Source organism: Rhipicephalus microplus, unplaced genomic scaffold (assembly GCF_043290135.1).
Source record: "Rhipicephalus microplus isolate Deutch F79 unplaced genomic scaffold, USDA_Rmic scaffold_17, whole genome shotgun sequence".
In the NCBI taxonomy this organism is placed as follows: Eukaryota; Metazoa; Arthropoda; class Arachnida; order Ixodida; family Ixodidae; genus Rhipicephalus; species Rhipicephalus microplus.
Window position 1 is genome coordinate 6940064 of NW_027464590.1, and position 16453 is coordinate 6956516.

The 16453-nt window shown below is 43.0% G+C and overlaps 1 protein-coding gene across 1 annotated transcript; it reads left to right on the top strand.

Moving 5' to 3' along the window:
* Positions 1-877: 877 nt before the first annotated feature.
* Positions 878-3589, top strand: LOC119183486 (uncharacterized). The gene has a single exon (XM_075883476.1). The coding sequence runs from the start codon at positions 878-880 to the stop codon at positions 3587-3589; it is 2712 nt and encodes a 903-aa protein (XP_075739591.1).
* The last annotated feature ends 12864 nt before the right edge of the window (positions 3590-16453 follow it).

The following is a 16453-nucleotide window of genomic DNA, read 5'->3' on the forward strand; positions in this document are numbered from 1 at the left end:
CAACACTAGAAACTCCACAACCAGAAACTCCGCAACTAAAAACTCCGCAAATAGAAACTCCACAGCTAAAAAATCCACAGCTAGAAATTCCACAACTAGAAACTCCACAACTACAGACTCCGCAACTAGAAAACTCCGCAACTTTAAACTCCACAACTAGACAATCCGCAACTACAATCTCCACAACTGGAAAACTCCGCAACTAGAAACTCTGCAACTAGAAACTCCGCAACTAGAAACTCCAGAGCTAGAAGCTCCACAACTACCAACTCCACAACTAGAGACTCAACAACTAGAAACTCCACAACTATATACTCCACAACTACAAACTCCACAACTACAAACTCCACAACTTGAAACTCCGCAACTAGAAACTCCATAACTAGAAACTCCACTACTAGAAAACTCCGCAACTAGAAACTCTGCAACTAGAAACTCCGCAACTAAAAACTCCACAGTGTAACGTTTGCAGTGCTCGCCCTCTTTCTACGTCGGGGCTTTCTGATAACATTGCCCGATTGCTGTTATCTTGCTGTTTTCTTTTCTTTCGTGCCAACCTGCGATTGGCTGCGTAGCGCTTAAAAACGCGCCGCAAGGTGAATAAACTGGGATTGTCTTCCTGGCACTGCTTGAGTCGTCTCTTTCCTGGGCCGGCTGTCGTCCAGCCGCCGAATACGTAACAGCTGGTGGCAGCGGTGGCGGCGGTATGGAGCGCACGTCGAAGGCGGCCTTGGCGTCCGGTTTGGTGAGAGCACGGCTTGCTTGACTTCATTGGGAGCATTAGCAGCATTTACTTGGTAGTCGAGGTTCTTTTGTATTTGTTGTTGACTTTGCTAAATAGTAGTACATATCAGGGTAGCACTTGTTAACTGCAGTCATGATCCTCACGTCGTTAACGAAACCCAACCTAGTGCTGCTAGCTGAAGAGCTCGGTATCCCTGTACAGAAGTCTATGCGGAAGCCTGCAATTATCGAAGCGATATCCAAATGCGGAGCAAACGACGACGAAGTCGAGGAGTGTTGGAGGGCAGTCTCGGAAAAGCTCAAAGAACGAGAAGTAGAACTGAAGTTAAAAGAGATGCAACTGCATAACCTTGAACGCAATGACAGTTTCGATATGCGAGGATACATGCAACCTTTCAAGGCTGGCAGTGACATCACTTTGTATCTCGTCAACTTTGAGAGGACGTGTACAAGAGCTGCACTTGCAAAAGAGACTTGGTCGCAACGCCTGTTGACATTACTTCCAAATGAGGCAGCCGATGTAATCGCGAGAATGCCAGATGAAGATGCTCATGATTACGAAAAAGTGAAACTTCATTTGAGGCGAAGGTACAGCTTGTCAACAGAAGCCTTGAGGATGAAGTTCCGTAACACGAGGCGTGGCCAAGGGGAGTCATTTTCAGAATTCGCCTACAAATCCATGAGCTTGTTAGAGGAATGGCTTAAGAGTGCCAACGCATACGAGGACAAGCAACGTCTGATTGAACTGTTTGCGCTCGAGCAGTTTTATGCGTCCATTCCGGACCAAATGCGGCTGTGGATTCAGGACAAGCCAAACGTAGAGACTTTGCAAACGGCAGCCAGCTTGGCGGACGAGTACCGTTCCCGTAGAATGGAAAGTTCGGAAGAACAAAGAAAGAAGCCGTCAGGAGCGTTCAAGAAATTTCAGAAAGGAACGAAAGAAACTAACCAAGGGAAACCAGGCGACAGTGTTCCAGCCCAAGGGCATGCAGCCAACGCGAGTGAACCGAAAAGTTCCAAGTTCGAAGAAAAACAACCGCTGGTCTGCTATAAATGCCAACAACCGGGTCACATCGCAGTCGGTTGCCGACAGCCAGCAGTTTCCGTCAATTTGCTAACCGAAGAGAGCGATTTACTCTTGCCCTACACATATGACATGAAGGTGAACGGCATCAGTTGCAACGTTCTGCGCGACACAGGAGCAACATTTGATATCGTCCACCCGTCATTTGTTAAGCCCGAGAACTTAACAGGTTCATGTGTATGGGTACGCCAGGCACTAGAGCCAGACATGAAGTGTTTGCCGGTAGCCAGAGTCGAAATGAAGGGCGCCTTCGGCACATTCGAAACTGATGCTGCGGTTTCCGATAAACTTCCTCAGAAAATTCCCTACATTTTTTCTAACCGATCAATGAGGGACTTCCAAAATGCAGGACTGGAACTTAATGCTAACCCTGTAATGGTCGTCACGAGGTCCCAAACAAGAGCTCAAGCTACCAGCGCTACCCGTAACACGGAAATTACAGACCAGAGTGAACCGACACAAGCTACTGCACCAAGCGAAACTGTTCCTGTCGACGCCAATTGTGTCGCGCCAGCCTTTGATAGCAGCACTCCCGTCGGTAATGCGCTCCCAGGTGAAGCGATAAACCCAGTCAGTGAAAATTTTCAGCTTCTAGCAAAGTTAGACAAAAGCGCTCTCAAAATGGAGCAGGCAAACGACGAGTCGCTGAAGACGTGCTGGGAAAAATCAAAACGGAAACAAAAAGGAGCCGTGTCGCTCATAGTCAAAGAAGGCATTTTGTACAGAATATTCAAAAACAAGAAAGGCAGAACCTTTGAACAGCTTATCGTTCCCAAAAAGTATCGAGTCGCACTTTTGGGTTTGGTTCACAGCGATAGCTGGGCTGGCCATTTAGGTATCAACAAGACCAAGAGCAGGTTATTGAACGACTACTACTGGCCGATGTGCTTCAAAGAATCGGAGAACTGGGTACGTTCCTGCAACGTTTGCCAAAGGACGGGGCGGCCAAACGAAAAACTCAAAGCACCTTTGGTCCAAGTGCCTTTGATTGGCGAACCCTTTCGCAGATTAGTTGTCGACATTGTAGGTCCATTACCAGTAACAGCGGCGGGCAACAAATACTTGCTAACACTCATTTGCCCTGCTACGAAGTTCCCGGAAGCAGTGGTATTACCCGAATTAAGCTCCACTGCAGTTGTAAACGCGCTACTCGGCGTCTTTGCAAGAATTGGATTTCCTAGTGAAATCCAATGCGACCAAGGTTCTGTGTTCACAAGCGCGCTCACCACGACGTTCTTGAAGAAATGCGGCATATCCGTTCACCACAGCTCAGTCTACCATCCGCAAAGTAATTCAGTCGAGAAACTTCACTCTGTAATGAAGCGCATTCTGCGTGCACTCTGTTTCGAGAAAGGCGCCGACTGGGACGAAGCTGTTCCCGCGATGCTCTTTGCTCTGCGCTCCGTCACTCACGAAGCGACTGGGTTCACGCCGGCGGAACTTGTTTACGGTCGAGCGCTTCGCTCCCCGCTAACGTTGTTGAAAGAAAAGTGGGAAGACAAGTTCGTAGACAAATCAGTTGTCGAGTACGTGCTGACCTTGTTGAAGCGCCTACGTGAATCGCAAGAACTGGCGCAGATAAACATGGCAGAAGCGCAGCAACGCTCAAAGGTGTACTACGACAGATCCGCACGCACACGAACCTTCAAGGAAGGCGATAAAGTGCTGATTCTGCGGTCGTCAAAGGCAAATAAACTGGAAGTAGCATGGGATGGGCCGGTCACGATTAAACAAAAGCTCTCCGACACCAATAGAAACTAGAAACTTCACTACTTGAAACACCACAACTAGAAACTCTGCAAGTAGAAACTGCGCAACTAGAAACTCCACAGCTAGAAACTTCACTACTTGAAACTCCACAACTTGACACACCACAACTAGATTCTCTAGAAACTCCACAACTAGAAACTCCACAACTTGAAACTCCGCAACTACAAATTCCACAACTAGAAACTCCACAACCTAAAACACAACAAATAGATACTCCACAACTAGAAACTGTGCAACTAGAAACTCCGCAACTAGAAACTCCACAGCTAGAAACTCCACAACTAGAGACTCCACAACTAGGAACTCCACAACTAGAGACACCACAACCAGAAACTCCCCAACTAGAAACTCCACAACTTGAGACTTCGAAACTTCAAAATCCACAACTAGAAACTCCACAACTTGAAACTCCACAACTACATACTCCACAACTACAAACTCCACAACTACAAACTCCCAACTAGACTTTCCGCAACAAGAAACTCCGCAACTAATAACTCCACAACTAAAAACTCCGCAAATAGAAACTCCACAGCTAAAAAATCCACAGCTAGAAATTCCACAACTAGCTACTCCACAACTAAAGACTCCGGAACTAGAAAACTCCGCAACTAGAAACTCCCAACTAGACTTTCCGCAACAAGAAACTCCGCAACTAGAAACTCCACAACTTGAGACTTCAAAACTACAAACTCCACAACTAGAAACTCCACAACTAGAAACTCCACAACTAGAGACTCCACAACTACGAACTCCGCAACTAGAAACTCCACAGCTAGAAACTCCACAACTACAAACTCCACAACTAGAGACTCCACAACTAGAAAGTCCGCAACTAGAAACTCTGCAACTAGAAACTCGGCAACTAGAAACTCCACAGCTAGAAAATCCACCACTAGAAACTCCACAACTGGCAACTCCACAACTACAGACTCCGCATTAAGAAAACTCCGCAACTAGAAACTCCCAACTTGACACTCCGAAGCTAGGAACTCTGCAACTTCAAAATCCACAACTAGAAACTCCACTTGAAACTCCACAACTAGATACTCCACAACTACAAACTCCAAAACTACAAACTCCACAACTTGAAACTCCGCAACTAGAAACTCCACAACTTGAAACTCCAAAACTAGAAACTCCACGACTAGAAACTCCGCAACAAAACCTCCACAGCTAGAAACTCCGCAACTAGAAACTCAGCAACTAGAAACTCTGCAACTAGAAACTCCACAGCTAGAAAATCCACCACTAGAAACTCTACAACTAGCAACTCCACAACTACAGATTCCGCAACTAGAAAACTCTGCAACTAGAAACTCCCGACTAGACACTCTGCAACTAGAAACTCTACAACTTCAAAATCCACAACTAGAAACTCCACAACTTGAAACTCCACAAATACATACTCCACAACTAGAAACTCCACAACTAAAAACTTCACAACTAGAAACTCCACAACTTGAAACTCCGCAACTAGAAACTCCATAACTAGACACTCCACTACTATAAAACTCCGCAACTAGAAACTCCGCAACTATAAACTCCACAGCTAGAAACTCCACAACTTGAGACTTTGCAACTAGAAACTCGGCAACTAGAAACCGAACAACTAGAAACTCCACAACCAGAAACTCAGCAAGAAGAAGCTCTACAACTACCAACTCCACAACTAGAGACTCCACAACTAGAAACTCCACAACTACGAGTACCACAACTACGAACCCCACAACTACAAACTCAACAACTAGAAATTCCACAACTAGAAACTCAACAACTTTAGACTTCGCAACTAGAAACTCCACAACTAGAGACTCCACAACTACGAACTCCGCAACTAGAAACTCTACAACTTCAAAATCCACAACTAGAAACTCCACAACTTGAAACTCCACAACTAGATACTCCACAACTACAAACTCAACAACTACAAACTCCACAACTTGAAACTCCGCAACTAGAAACTCCATAACCAGAAACTCCACTACTAGAAAACTCCGCAACTAGAAACTCTGCAACTAGAAACTCCGCAACTAGAAACTCCACAGCTAGAAACTTCACTACTTGAAACACCACAACTAGATACTTCAAAACTAGAAACTCCACAACTACGAACTCCACAACTACGAACTCCACAACTACGAACCCCATCACTACAAACTCCACAACTAGAAACTTCACAACTAGAAACTCCACAACTAGAGACTCCACAACTAGGAACTCCACAACTAGAGACACCACAACCAGAAACTCCCCAACTAGAAACTCCACAACTTGAGACTTCGAAACTTCAAAATCCACAACTAGAAACTCCACAACTTGAAACTCCACAACTACATACTCCACAACTACAAACTCCACAACTACAAACTCCCAACTAGACTTTCCGCAACAAGAAACTCCGCAACTAATAACTCCACAACTTGAGACTTAAAAACTACAAACTCCACAACTAGAAACTCCACAACTAGAAACTCCGCAACTAGAAACTCCACCACTAGAAACTCCGCAACTAGAAACTCCACAGCTAGAAAGTCCGCAACTAGAAACTCTGCAACTAGAAACTCCGCAACTAGAAACTCCAGAGCTAGAAACTCCACAACTACAAACTCCACAACTAGAGACTCCACAACTAGAAACTCCACAACTACGAGTACCACAACTACGAACCCCGCAACTACAAACTCAACAACTAGAAATTCCACAACTAGAAACTCAACAACTTTAGACTTCGCAACTAGAAACTCCACAACTAGAGACTCCACAACTACGAACTCCGCAACTAGAAACTCCACAGCTAGAAACTCCACAACTACAAACTCCACAACTAGAGAATCCACAACTAGAAAGTCCGCGACTAGAAACTCTGCAACTAGAAACTCCGCAACTAGAAAATCCACCACTAGAAACTCCACAACTGGCAACTCCAAAACTACAGACTCCGCATTAAGAAAACTCCGCAACTAGAAACTCCCAACTTGGCACTCCGAAACTAGGAACTCTACAACTTCAAAATCCACAACTAGAACCTCCACAACTTGAAACTCCACAACTTGAAACACAACTAATAGATACTCCACAACTACAAATTCCACAACTAGAAACTCCACAACTAGAAACTCCGCAATTAGAAACTCCGTAACTAGAAACTCCATCACTAGAAACTCCACAACCAGAAACTCAGCAAGAAGAAACTCCGCAACTAGAAACTCCACAACTTGAAACTTCGCAACTAGAAACTCCACAACTAGAGACTCCACAACTAGAAACTCCACAGCTAGAAAATCCACCACTGGAAACTCCACAACTAGCAACTCCACAACTACAGACTCCGCAACTAGAAAACTCCACAACTAGAAACTCTCAACCAGACACACTGCAACTAGGAACACTACAACTTCAAAATCCACAACTAGAACTCCACAACTTGAAACTCCACAACTAGATACTCCACAACTAGAAACTCCATCACTAGAAACTCCACAACCAGAAACTCGGCAACAAGAAACTCCGCAACTAGAAACTCTACAACTTGCGACTTTACAACTAGAAAACTCCGCAACTAGAAACTCTGCAACCAGATACTCCGCAACTAGAAACTCCGCAGCTAGAAACCTTACTACTTGAAACACCACAACTAGATACTCCAAAACTACGAATTCCACAACAAGAAACTCCACAACTAGAAACTCCGCAACTAGAAACTCCATAACTAGAAACTCCACTACTAGAAACTCTGCAACTAGAAACTCCGCAACTAGAAATTCCGCAAATAGAAACTTCACTACTTGAAACACTACAACTAGATACTCCAAAACTACGAATTCCACAACTAGAAACTCCGCAACTAGAAACTCCGCCTCTAGAAACTCCCCAACTAGAAACTCCACAGCTAGAAACTCCGCAACTAGAAACTCTGCAACTAGAAACTCCGCAACTAGAAACTCCATAACTAGAAACTCCACTACTAGAAAACTCCGCAACTAGAAACTCTGCAACTAGAAACTCCGCAACTAAAAACTCCACAGCTAGAAACTTCACTTTTTGAAACACCACAACTAGAATCTCCGCAACTAGAAACTCCACAACTAGAAACTCCTCAACTAGAAACTCCACAACTTGAAACACCACAACTAGATTCTCTAGAAACTCCACAACTAGAAACTCCACAACTTTAAATTCCGCAACTACAAATTCCACAACTAGAAACTCCACAACTTGAAACCCAACAAATAGATACTCCACAACTACGAACTCCACAACTAGAAACTCCAACACTGGAAACTCCACAACCAGAAACTCCACAACCAAAACACTCCGCAAATAGACACTCCACAGCTAAAAAATCCACAGCTAGAAATTCCACAACTAGCTACTCCACAACTAAAGACTCCGGAACTAGAAAACTCCGCAACTAGAAACTCCCAACTAGACTTTCCGCAACAAGAAACTCCGCAACTAGAAACTCCACAACTTGAGACTTCGAAACTACAAACTCCACAACTAGAAACTCCACAACTAGAAACTCCACCACTAGAAACTCCGCAACTAGAAACTCCACAGCTAGAAAGTTCGCAACTAGAAACTCTGCAACTAGAAACTCCGCAACTAGAAACTCCAGAGCTAGAAACTCCACAACTACAAACTCCACAACTAGAGACTCCACAACTAGAAACTCCACAACTACGAGTACCACAACTACGAACCCCGCAACTACAAACTCAACAACTAGAAATTCCAAAACTAGAAACTCAACAACTTTAGACTTCGCAACTAGAAACTCCACAACTAGAGACTCCACAACTACGAACTCCGCAACTAGAAACTCCACAGCTAGAAACTCCACAGCTAGAAACTCCACAACTACAAACTCCACAACTAGAGACTCCACAACTAGAAAGTCCGCAACTAGAAACTCTGCAACTAGAAACTCCGCAACTAGAAACTCCACAGCTAGAAACTCCACCACTAGAAACTCCACAACTGGCAACTCCACAACTACAGACTCCGCAATAAGAAAACTCCGCAAGTAGAAACTCCCAACTTGACACTCCGCAACTAGGAACTCTACAACTTCAAAATCCACAACTAGAAACTCCACAACTTGAAACTCCACAACTAGATACTCCACAACTACAATCTCCACAACTACAAACTCCACAACTTGAAACTCCGCAACTAGAAACTCCACAACTAGAAACTCCAAAACTAGAAACTCCACAGCTAGAAAATCCACCACTAGAAACTCCACAACTAGCAACTCCACAACAACAGACTTCGCAATAAGAAAACTCCGCAACTAGAATTTCCACAACTAGACAATCCGCAACTAGGAACTCTACAACTTCAAAATCCACAACTAAAAACTTCACAACTTGAAACTCCACAACTAGATACTCCACAACTACAAACTCCACAACTAGAAACTCCACAACTTGAAACTCCGCAACTAGAAACTCCGCCACTACAATCTCCACAACTGGAAAACTCCGCAACTAGAAACTCTGCAACTAGAAACTCCGCAACTAGAAACTCCAGAGCTAGAAGCTCCACAACTACAAACTCCACAACATGAGACTCCACAACTAGAAACTCCACAACTACGAGTACCACAACTACGAACCCCACAACTACAAACTCAACAACTAGAAATTCCACAACTAGAAACTCAACAACTTTAGACTTCGCAACTAGAAACTCCACAGCAAGAGACTCCACAACTACGAACTCCGCAACTAGAAACTCCACAGCTAGATACTCCCCAGCTAGAAACTCCACAACTACAAACTCCACAACTAGAGACTCCACAACTAGAAAGTCCGCAACTAGAAACTCTGCAACTAGAAACTCCGCAACTAGAAACTCCACAGCTAGAAAATCCACCACTAGAAACTCCACTACTAGCAACTCCACAATAGACTCCGCAATAAGAAAACTCCGCAACTAAAAACTCCCAACTTGACACTCCGCAACTAGGAACTCTACAACTTCAAAATCCACAATTAGAAACTCCACAACTTGAAACTCCACAACTAGATACTCCACAACTACAAACTCAACAACTACAAACTCCACAACTTGAAACTCCGCAACTAGAAACTCCATAACCAGAAACTCCACTACAAGAAAACTCCGCAACTAGAAACTCCGCAACTATAAACTCCACAGCTAGAAACTCCACAACTTGAGACTTTGCAACTAGAAACTCGGCAACTAGAAACCGAACAACAAGATACTCCACAACTAGAAACTCCACAACTTGAAACACAACAGATAGATACTCCACAACTGCGAATTCCACAACTAGAAACTCCACTATTAGAAACTCCGCAACTAGAAACTCTGCACCTAGAAACTCTACAGCTAGAAACTCCACAACTTGAGACTTTACAACTAGAAACTCGGCAACTAGAAACCCAACAACTAGAAACTCCACAACTAGAACATCCACAACTTGAAACTCCACAACTTGAAACACAACTAATAGATACTCCACAACTACAAATTCCACAACTAGAAACTCCACAACTAGAAACTCCGCAATTAGAAACTCCGCAACTAGAAACTCCGTCACTAGAAACTCCACAACCAGAAACTCGGCAAGAAGAAACTCCGCAACTAGAAACTCCACAACTTGAAACTTAGCAACTAGAAACTCCACAACTAGAAACTCCACAACTAGAGACTCCTCAACTAGAAACTCCACAGCTAGAAAATCCACCACTGGGAACTCCACAACTAGCCACTCCACAACCACAGACGCTGCAACTAGAAAACTCCACAACTAGAAAACTCCACAACTAAAAACTCTCAACCAGACACACTGCAACTAGGAACTCTAAACTTCAAAATCCACAACTAAAACTCCACAACTTGAAACTCCACAACTAGATACTCCACAACTAGAAACTCCATCACTAGAAACTCCACAACCAGAAACTCCGCAACTGGAAACTCCGCAACTAGGAACTCCACAACTTGAGATTTTGCAACTAGAAACTCGGCAACTAGAAACTCAACCAATAGAAACTCCACAACTAGAAACTCCTCAACTAAAAACTCCACAACTTGAAACACCACAACTAGATACTCCACAACTACAAACTCCACAACTAGAAACTTCACAACTAGAAACTCCACAACTAGAAACTCCACAACTTGAAACTCCATAACTAGAAACTCCACTACTAGAAAACTCCACAACTAGAAACTCTGCAACTAGAAACTCCGCAACTAGAAACTCCACAGCTAGAAACTTCACTACTTGAAACACTACAACTAGATACTCCAAAACTACGAATTCCACAACTAGAAACTCCGCAACTAAAAACTCCGCAACTAGAAACTCCACAGCTAGAAATTCCACAACTTGAGATTTTGCTACTAGAAACTCGGCAACTAGAAACTCAACCACTAGAAACTCCACAACTAGAAACTTCTCAACTAAAAACTCCACAACTTGAAACACCACAACTAGATACTCCACAACTACAAACTCCACAACTAGAAACTCCACAACTAGAAACTCCAAAACTTGAAACTCCACTACTAGAAAACTCCACAACTAGAAACTCTGCAACTAGAAACTCCGCAACTAGAAACTCCACAGCTAGAAACTTCACTACTTGAAACACTACCACTAGATACTCCAAAACTACGAATTCCACAACAATTACCTCCAACACTAGAAACTCCGCAACTAGAAACTCCACAACTAGAAACTCCTCAACTAGAAACTCCTCATCTAGAAACTCCACAACTTGAAACACTACAACTAGATTCTCTAGAAACTCTACAACTAGAAACTCCACAACTTGAAACTCCGCAACTACAAATTCCACAACTAGAAACTCCACAGCTAGAAAGTTCGCAACTAGAAACTCTGCAACTAGAAACTCCGCAACTAGAAACTCCAGAGCTAGAAACTCCACAACTACAAACTCCACAACTAGAGACTCCACAACTAGAAACTCCACAACTACGAGTACCACAACTACGAACCCCGCAACTTCAAACTCAACAACTAGAAATTCCACAACTAGAAACTCAACAACTTTAGACTTCGCAACTAGAAACTCCACAACTAGAGACTCCACAACTACGAACTCCGCAACTAGAAACTCCTCAGCTAGAAACTCGACAGCTAGAAACTCCACAACTACAAACTCCACAACTAGAGACTCCACAACTAGAAAGTCCGCAACTAGAAACTCTGCAACTAGAAACTCCGCAACTAGAAACTCCACAGCTAGAAACTCCACCACTAGAAACTCCACAACTGGCAACTCCACAACTACAGACTCCGCAATAAGAAAACTCCACAACTAGAAACTCCCAACTTGACACTCCGCAACTAGGAACTCTAAACTTCAAAATCCACAACTGGAAACTCCACAACTTGAAGCTCCACAACTAGATACTCCACAACTACAAACTCCACAACTAAAAACTTCACAACTAGAAACTCCACAACTTGAAACTCCGCAACTAGAAACTCCGCAACTATAAACTCCACAGCTAGAAACTCCACAACTTGAGACTTTGCAACTAGAAACTCGGCAACTAGAAACCGAACAACTAGAAACTCCACAACTAGAAACTCCACAACTTGAAACACAACAAATAGATACTCCACAACTACGAATTCCACAACTAAAAACTCCACAATTAGAAACTCCGCAACTAGAAACTCTGCACCTAGAAACTCTACAGCTAGAAGCTCCACAACTTGAGACTTTACAACTAGAAACTCGGCAACTAGAAACCCAACAACTAGAAACTCCACAACTAGAACCTCCACAACTTGAAACTCCACAACTTGAAACACAACTAATAGATACTCCACAACTACAAATTCCACAACTAGAAACTCCACAACTAGAAACTCCGCAATTAGATACTCCGCAACTAGAAACTCCATCACTAGAAACTCCACAACCAGAAACTCGGCAAGAAGAAACTCCGCAACTAGAAACTCCACAACTTGAAACTTCGCCACTAGAAACTCCACAACTAGAAACTCCACAACTAGAGACTCCACAACTAGAAACTCCACAGCTAGAAAATCCACCACTGGAAACTCCACAACTAGTAACTCCGCAACTACAAACTCCGCAACTAGAAAACTCCACAACTAGAAACTCTCAACCAGACACACTGCAACTAGGAACTCTACAACTTCAAAATCCACAACTAGAACTCCACAACTTGAAACTCCACAACCAGATACTCCAAAACTAGAAACTCCATCACTAGAAACTCCACAACCAGAAACTCGGCAACAAAAAACTCCTCAACTAGAAACTCTACAACTTGCGACTTTACAACTAGAAAACTCCGCAACTAGAAACTCTGCAACCAGAAACTCCGAAACTAGAAACTCCGCAGCTAGAAACCTTACTACTTGAAACACCACAACTAGATACTCCAAAACTACGAATTCCACAACGAGAAACTCCACAACTAGAAACTCCGCAAATAGAAACTCCGCAACTAAAAACTCCACAACTTGAAACACCACAACTAGATACTCTACAACTACAAACTCCACAACTAGAAACTTCACAACTAGAAACTCCACAACTAGAAACTCCACAACTTGAAACTCCACAGCTAGAAACTTCACTACTTGAAACACTACAACTAGATACTCCAAAACTACGAATTCCACAGCTAGAAACTCCGCAACTAGAAACTCCGCCACTAGAAACTCCGCAACTAGAAACTCCACAGCTAGAAACTCCACAACTTGAGATTTTGCTACTAGAAACTCGGCAACTAGAAACTCAACCACTAGAAATTCCACAACTAGAAACTTCTCTACTAAAAACTCCACAACTTGAAACACCGCAACTAGATACTCCACAACTACAAACTCCACAACTAGAAACTCCACAACTAGAAACTCCACAACTTGAAACTCCATAACTAGAAACTCCACTACTAGAAAACTCCACAACTAGAAACTCTGCAACTAGAAACTCCGCAACTAGAAACTCCACAGCTTGAAACTTCACTACTTGAAACACTACAACTAGATACTCCAAAACTACGAATTCCACAACAATAAACTCCAACACTAGAAACTCAGCAACTAGAAACTCCACAACTAGAAGCTTCTCAACCAGAAACTCCACAACTTGAAACACCACAACTAGATTCTCTAGAAACTCCACAACTAGAAACTCCACAACTTGAAACTCCGCAACTACAAATTCCACAACTAGAAACTCCAACCCTTGAAACCCAACAAATAGATATTCCACAACTACGGACTCCACAACTAGAAACTCCAACACTAGAAACTCCACAACCAGAAACTCCGCAACTAAAAACTCCGCAAATAGAAACTCCACAGCTAAAAAATCCACAGCTAGAAATTCCACAACTAGAAACTCCACAACTACAGACTCCGCAACTAGAAAACTCCGCAACTTTAAACTCCACAACTAGACAATCCGCAACTACAATCTCCACAACTGGAAAACTCCGCAACTAGAAACTCTGCAACTAGAAACTCCGCAACTAGAAACTCCAGAGCTAGAAGCTCCACAACTACCAACTCCACAACTAGAGACTCAACAACTAGAAACTTCACAACTAGAGACTCCACAACTAGGAACTCCACAACTAGAGACTCCACAACTAGAAACTCCGCAACTAGAAACTCCACAACTTGAGACTTCGAAACTACAAACTCCACAACTAGAAACTCCACAACTAGAAAATCCACAACTAGAAACTCCACCACTAGAAACTCCGCAACTAGAAACTCCACAGCTAGAAAGTCCGCAACTAGAAACTCTGCAACTAGAAACTCCGCAACTAGAAACTCCACAGCTAGAAAACCCACAACTAGAAACTCCACAACTAGCAACTCCCAACTAGGCACTCCGCAACTAGGAACTCTACAACTTCAGAATCCACAACTAGAAACTCCACAACTTGAAACTCCACAACTAGATACTCCACAACTACAAACTCCACAACTACAAACTCCACAACTTGAAACTCCGCAACTAGAAACTCCATAACTAGAAACTCCACTACTAGAAAACTCCGCAACTAGAAACTCTGCAACTAGAAACTCCGCAACTGAAAACTCCAAAGCTAGAAACTTTACTACTTGAAACACCACAACTAGAAACTCTGCAAGTAGAAACTGTGCAACTAGAATTTCCAGAGCTAGAAACTTCACTACTTGAAACACTACAACTAGATACTCCAAAACTACGAATTCCACAACAAACTCCAACACTAGAATCTCCGCAACTAGAAACTCCACATCTTGAAACACCACAACTAGATTCTCTAGAAACTCCACAACTTGAAACTCCGCAACTACAAATTCCACAACTAGAAACTCCACAACTTGCAACCCAACAAATAGATTCTCCACAACTACGGACTCCAAAACTAGAAACTCCAACACTAGAAACTCCACAACCAGAAACTCCGCAACTAAAAACTCCGCAAATAGAAACTCCACAGCTAAAAAATCCACAGCTAGAAATTCCACAACTAGCTACTCCACAACTAAAGACTCCAGAACTAGAAAACTCCGCTACTAGAAACTCCCAACTAGACTTTCCGCAACAAGAAACTCCGCAACTAGAAACTCCACAACTTGAGACTTCGAAACTACAAACTCCACAACTAGAAACTCCACAACTAGAAACTCCACAACTAGAAACTCCACCACTAGAAACTCCGCAACTAGAAACTCCACAGCTAGAAAGTTCGCAACTATAAACTCTGCAACTAGAAACTCCGCAACTAGAAACTCCAGAGCTAGAAACTCCACAACTACAAACTCCACAACTAGAAACTCCACAACTACGAGAACCACAACTACGAACCCCACAACTACAAACTCAACAACTAGAAATTCCACAACTAGAAACTCAACAACTTTAGATTTCGCAACTAGAAACTCCACAACTAGAGACTCCACAACTACGAACTCCGCAACTAGAAACTCCACAGCTAGAAACTCCACAGCTAGAAACTCCACAACTACAAAGTCCACAACTAGAGACTCCACAACTAGAAAGTCCGCAACTAGAAACTCTGCAACTAGAAACTCCGCAACTAGAAACTCCACAGCTAGAAACTCCACCACTAGAAACTCCACAACTGGCAACTCCACAACTACAGACTCCGCAATAAGAAAACTCCGCAACTAGAAACTCCCAACTTGACACTCCGCAACTAGCAACTCTACAACTTCAAGATCCACAACTAGAAACTCCACAACTTGAAACTCCACAACTAGATACTCCACAACTACAAACTCCACAACTACAAACTCCACAACTTGAAACTCCACAGCTAGAAACTCCACAGCTAGAAACTCCACAACTACAAACTTCACAACTAGAGACTCCACAACTAGAAAGTCCGCAACTAGAAACTCTGCAACTAGAAACTCCGCAACTAGAAACTCCACAGCTAGAAACTCCACCACTAGAAACTCCACAACTGGCAACTCCACAACTACAGACTCCGCAATAAGAAAACTCCACAACTAGAAACTCCCAACTTGACACTCCGCAACTAGGAACTCTAAACTTCAAAATCCACAACTAGAAACTCCACAACTTGAAGCTCCACAACTAGATCCTCCACAACTACAAACTCCACAACTAAAAACTTCACAACTAGAAACTCCACAACTTGAAACTCCGCAACTAGAAACTCCGCAACTATAAACTCCACAGCTAGAAACTCCACAACTTGAGACTTTGCAACTAGAAACTCGGCAACTAGAAACCGAACAACTAGAAACTCCACAACTTGAAACACAACAAATGGATACTCCACAACAACGAATTCCACAACTAAAAACTCCACAAT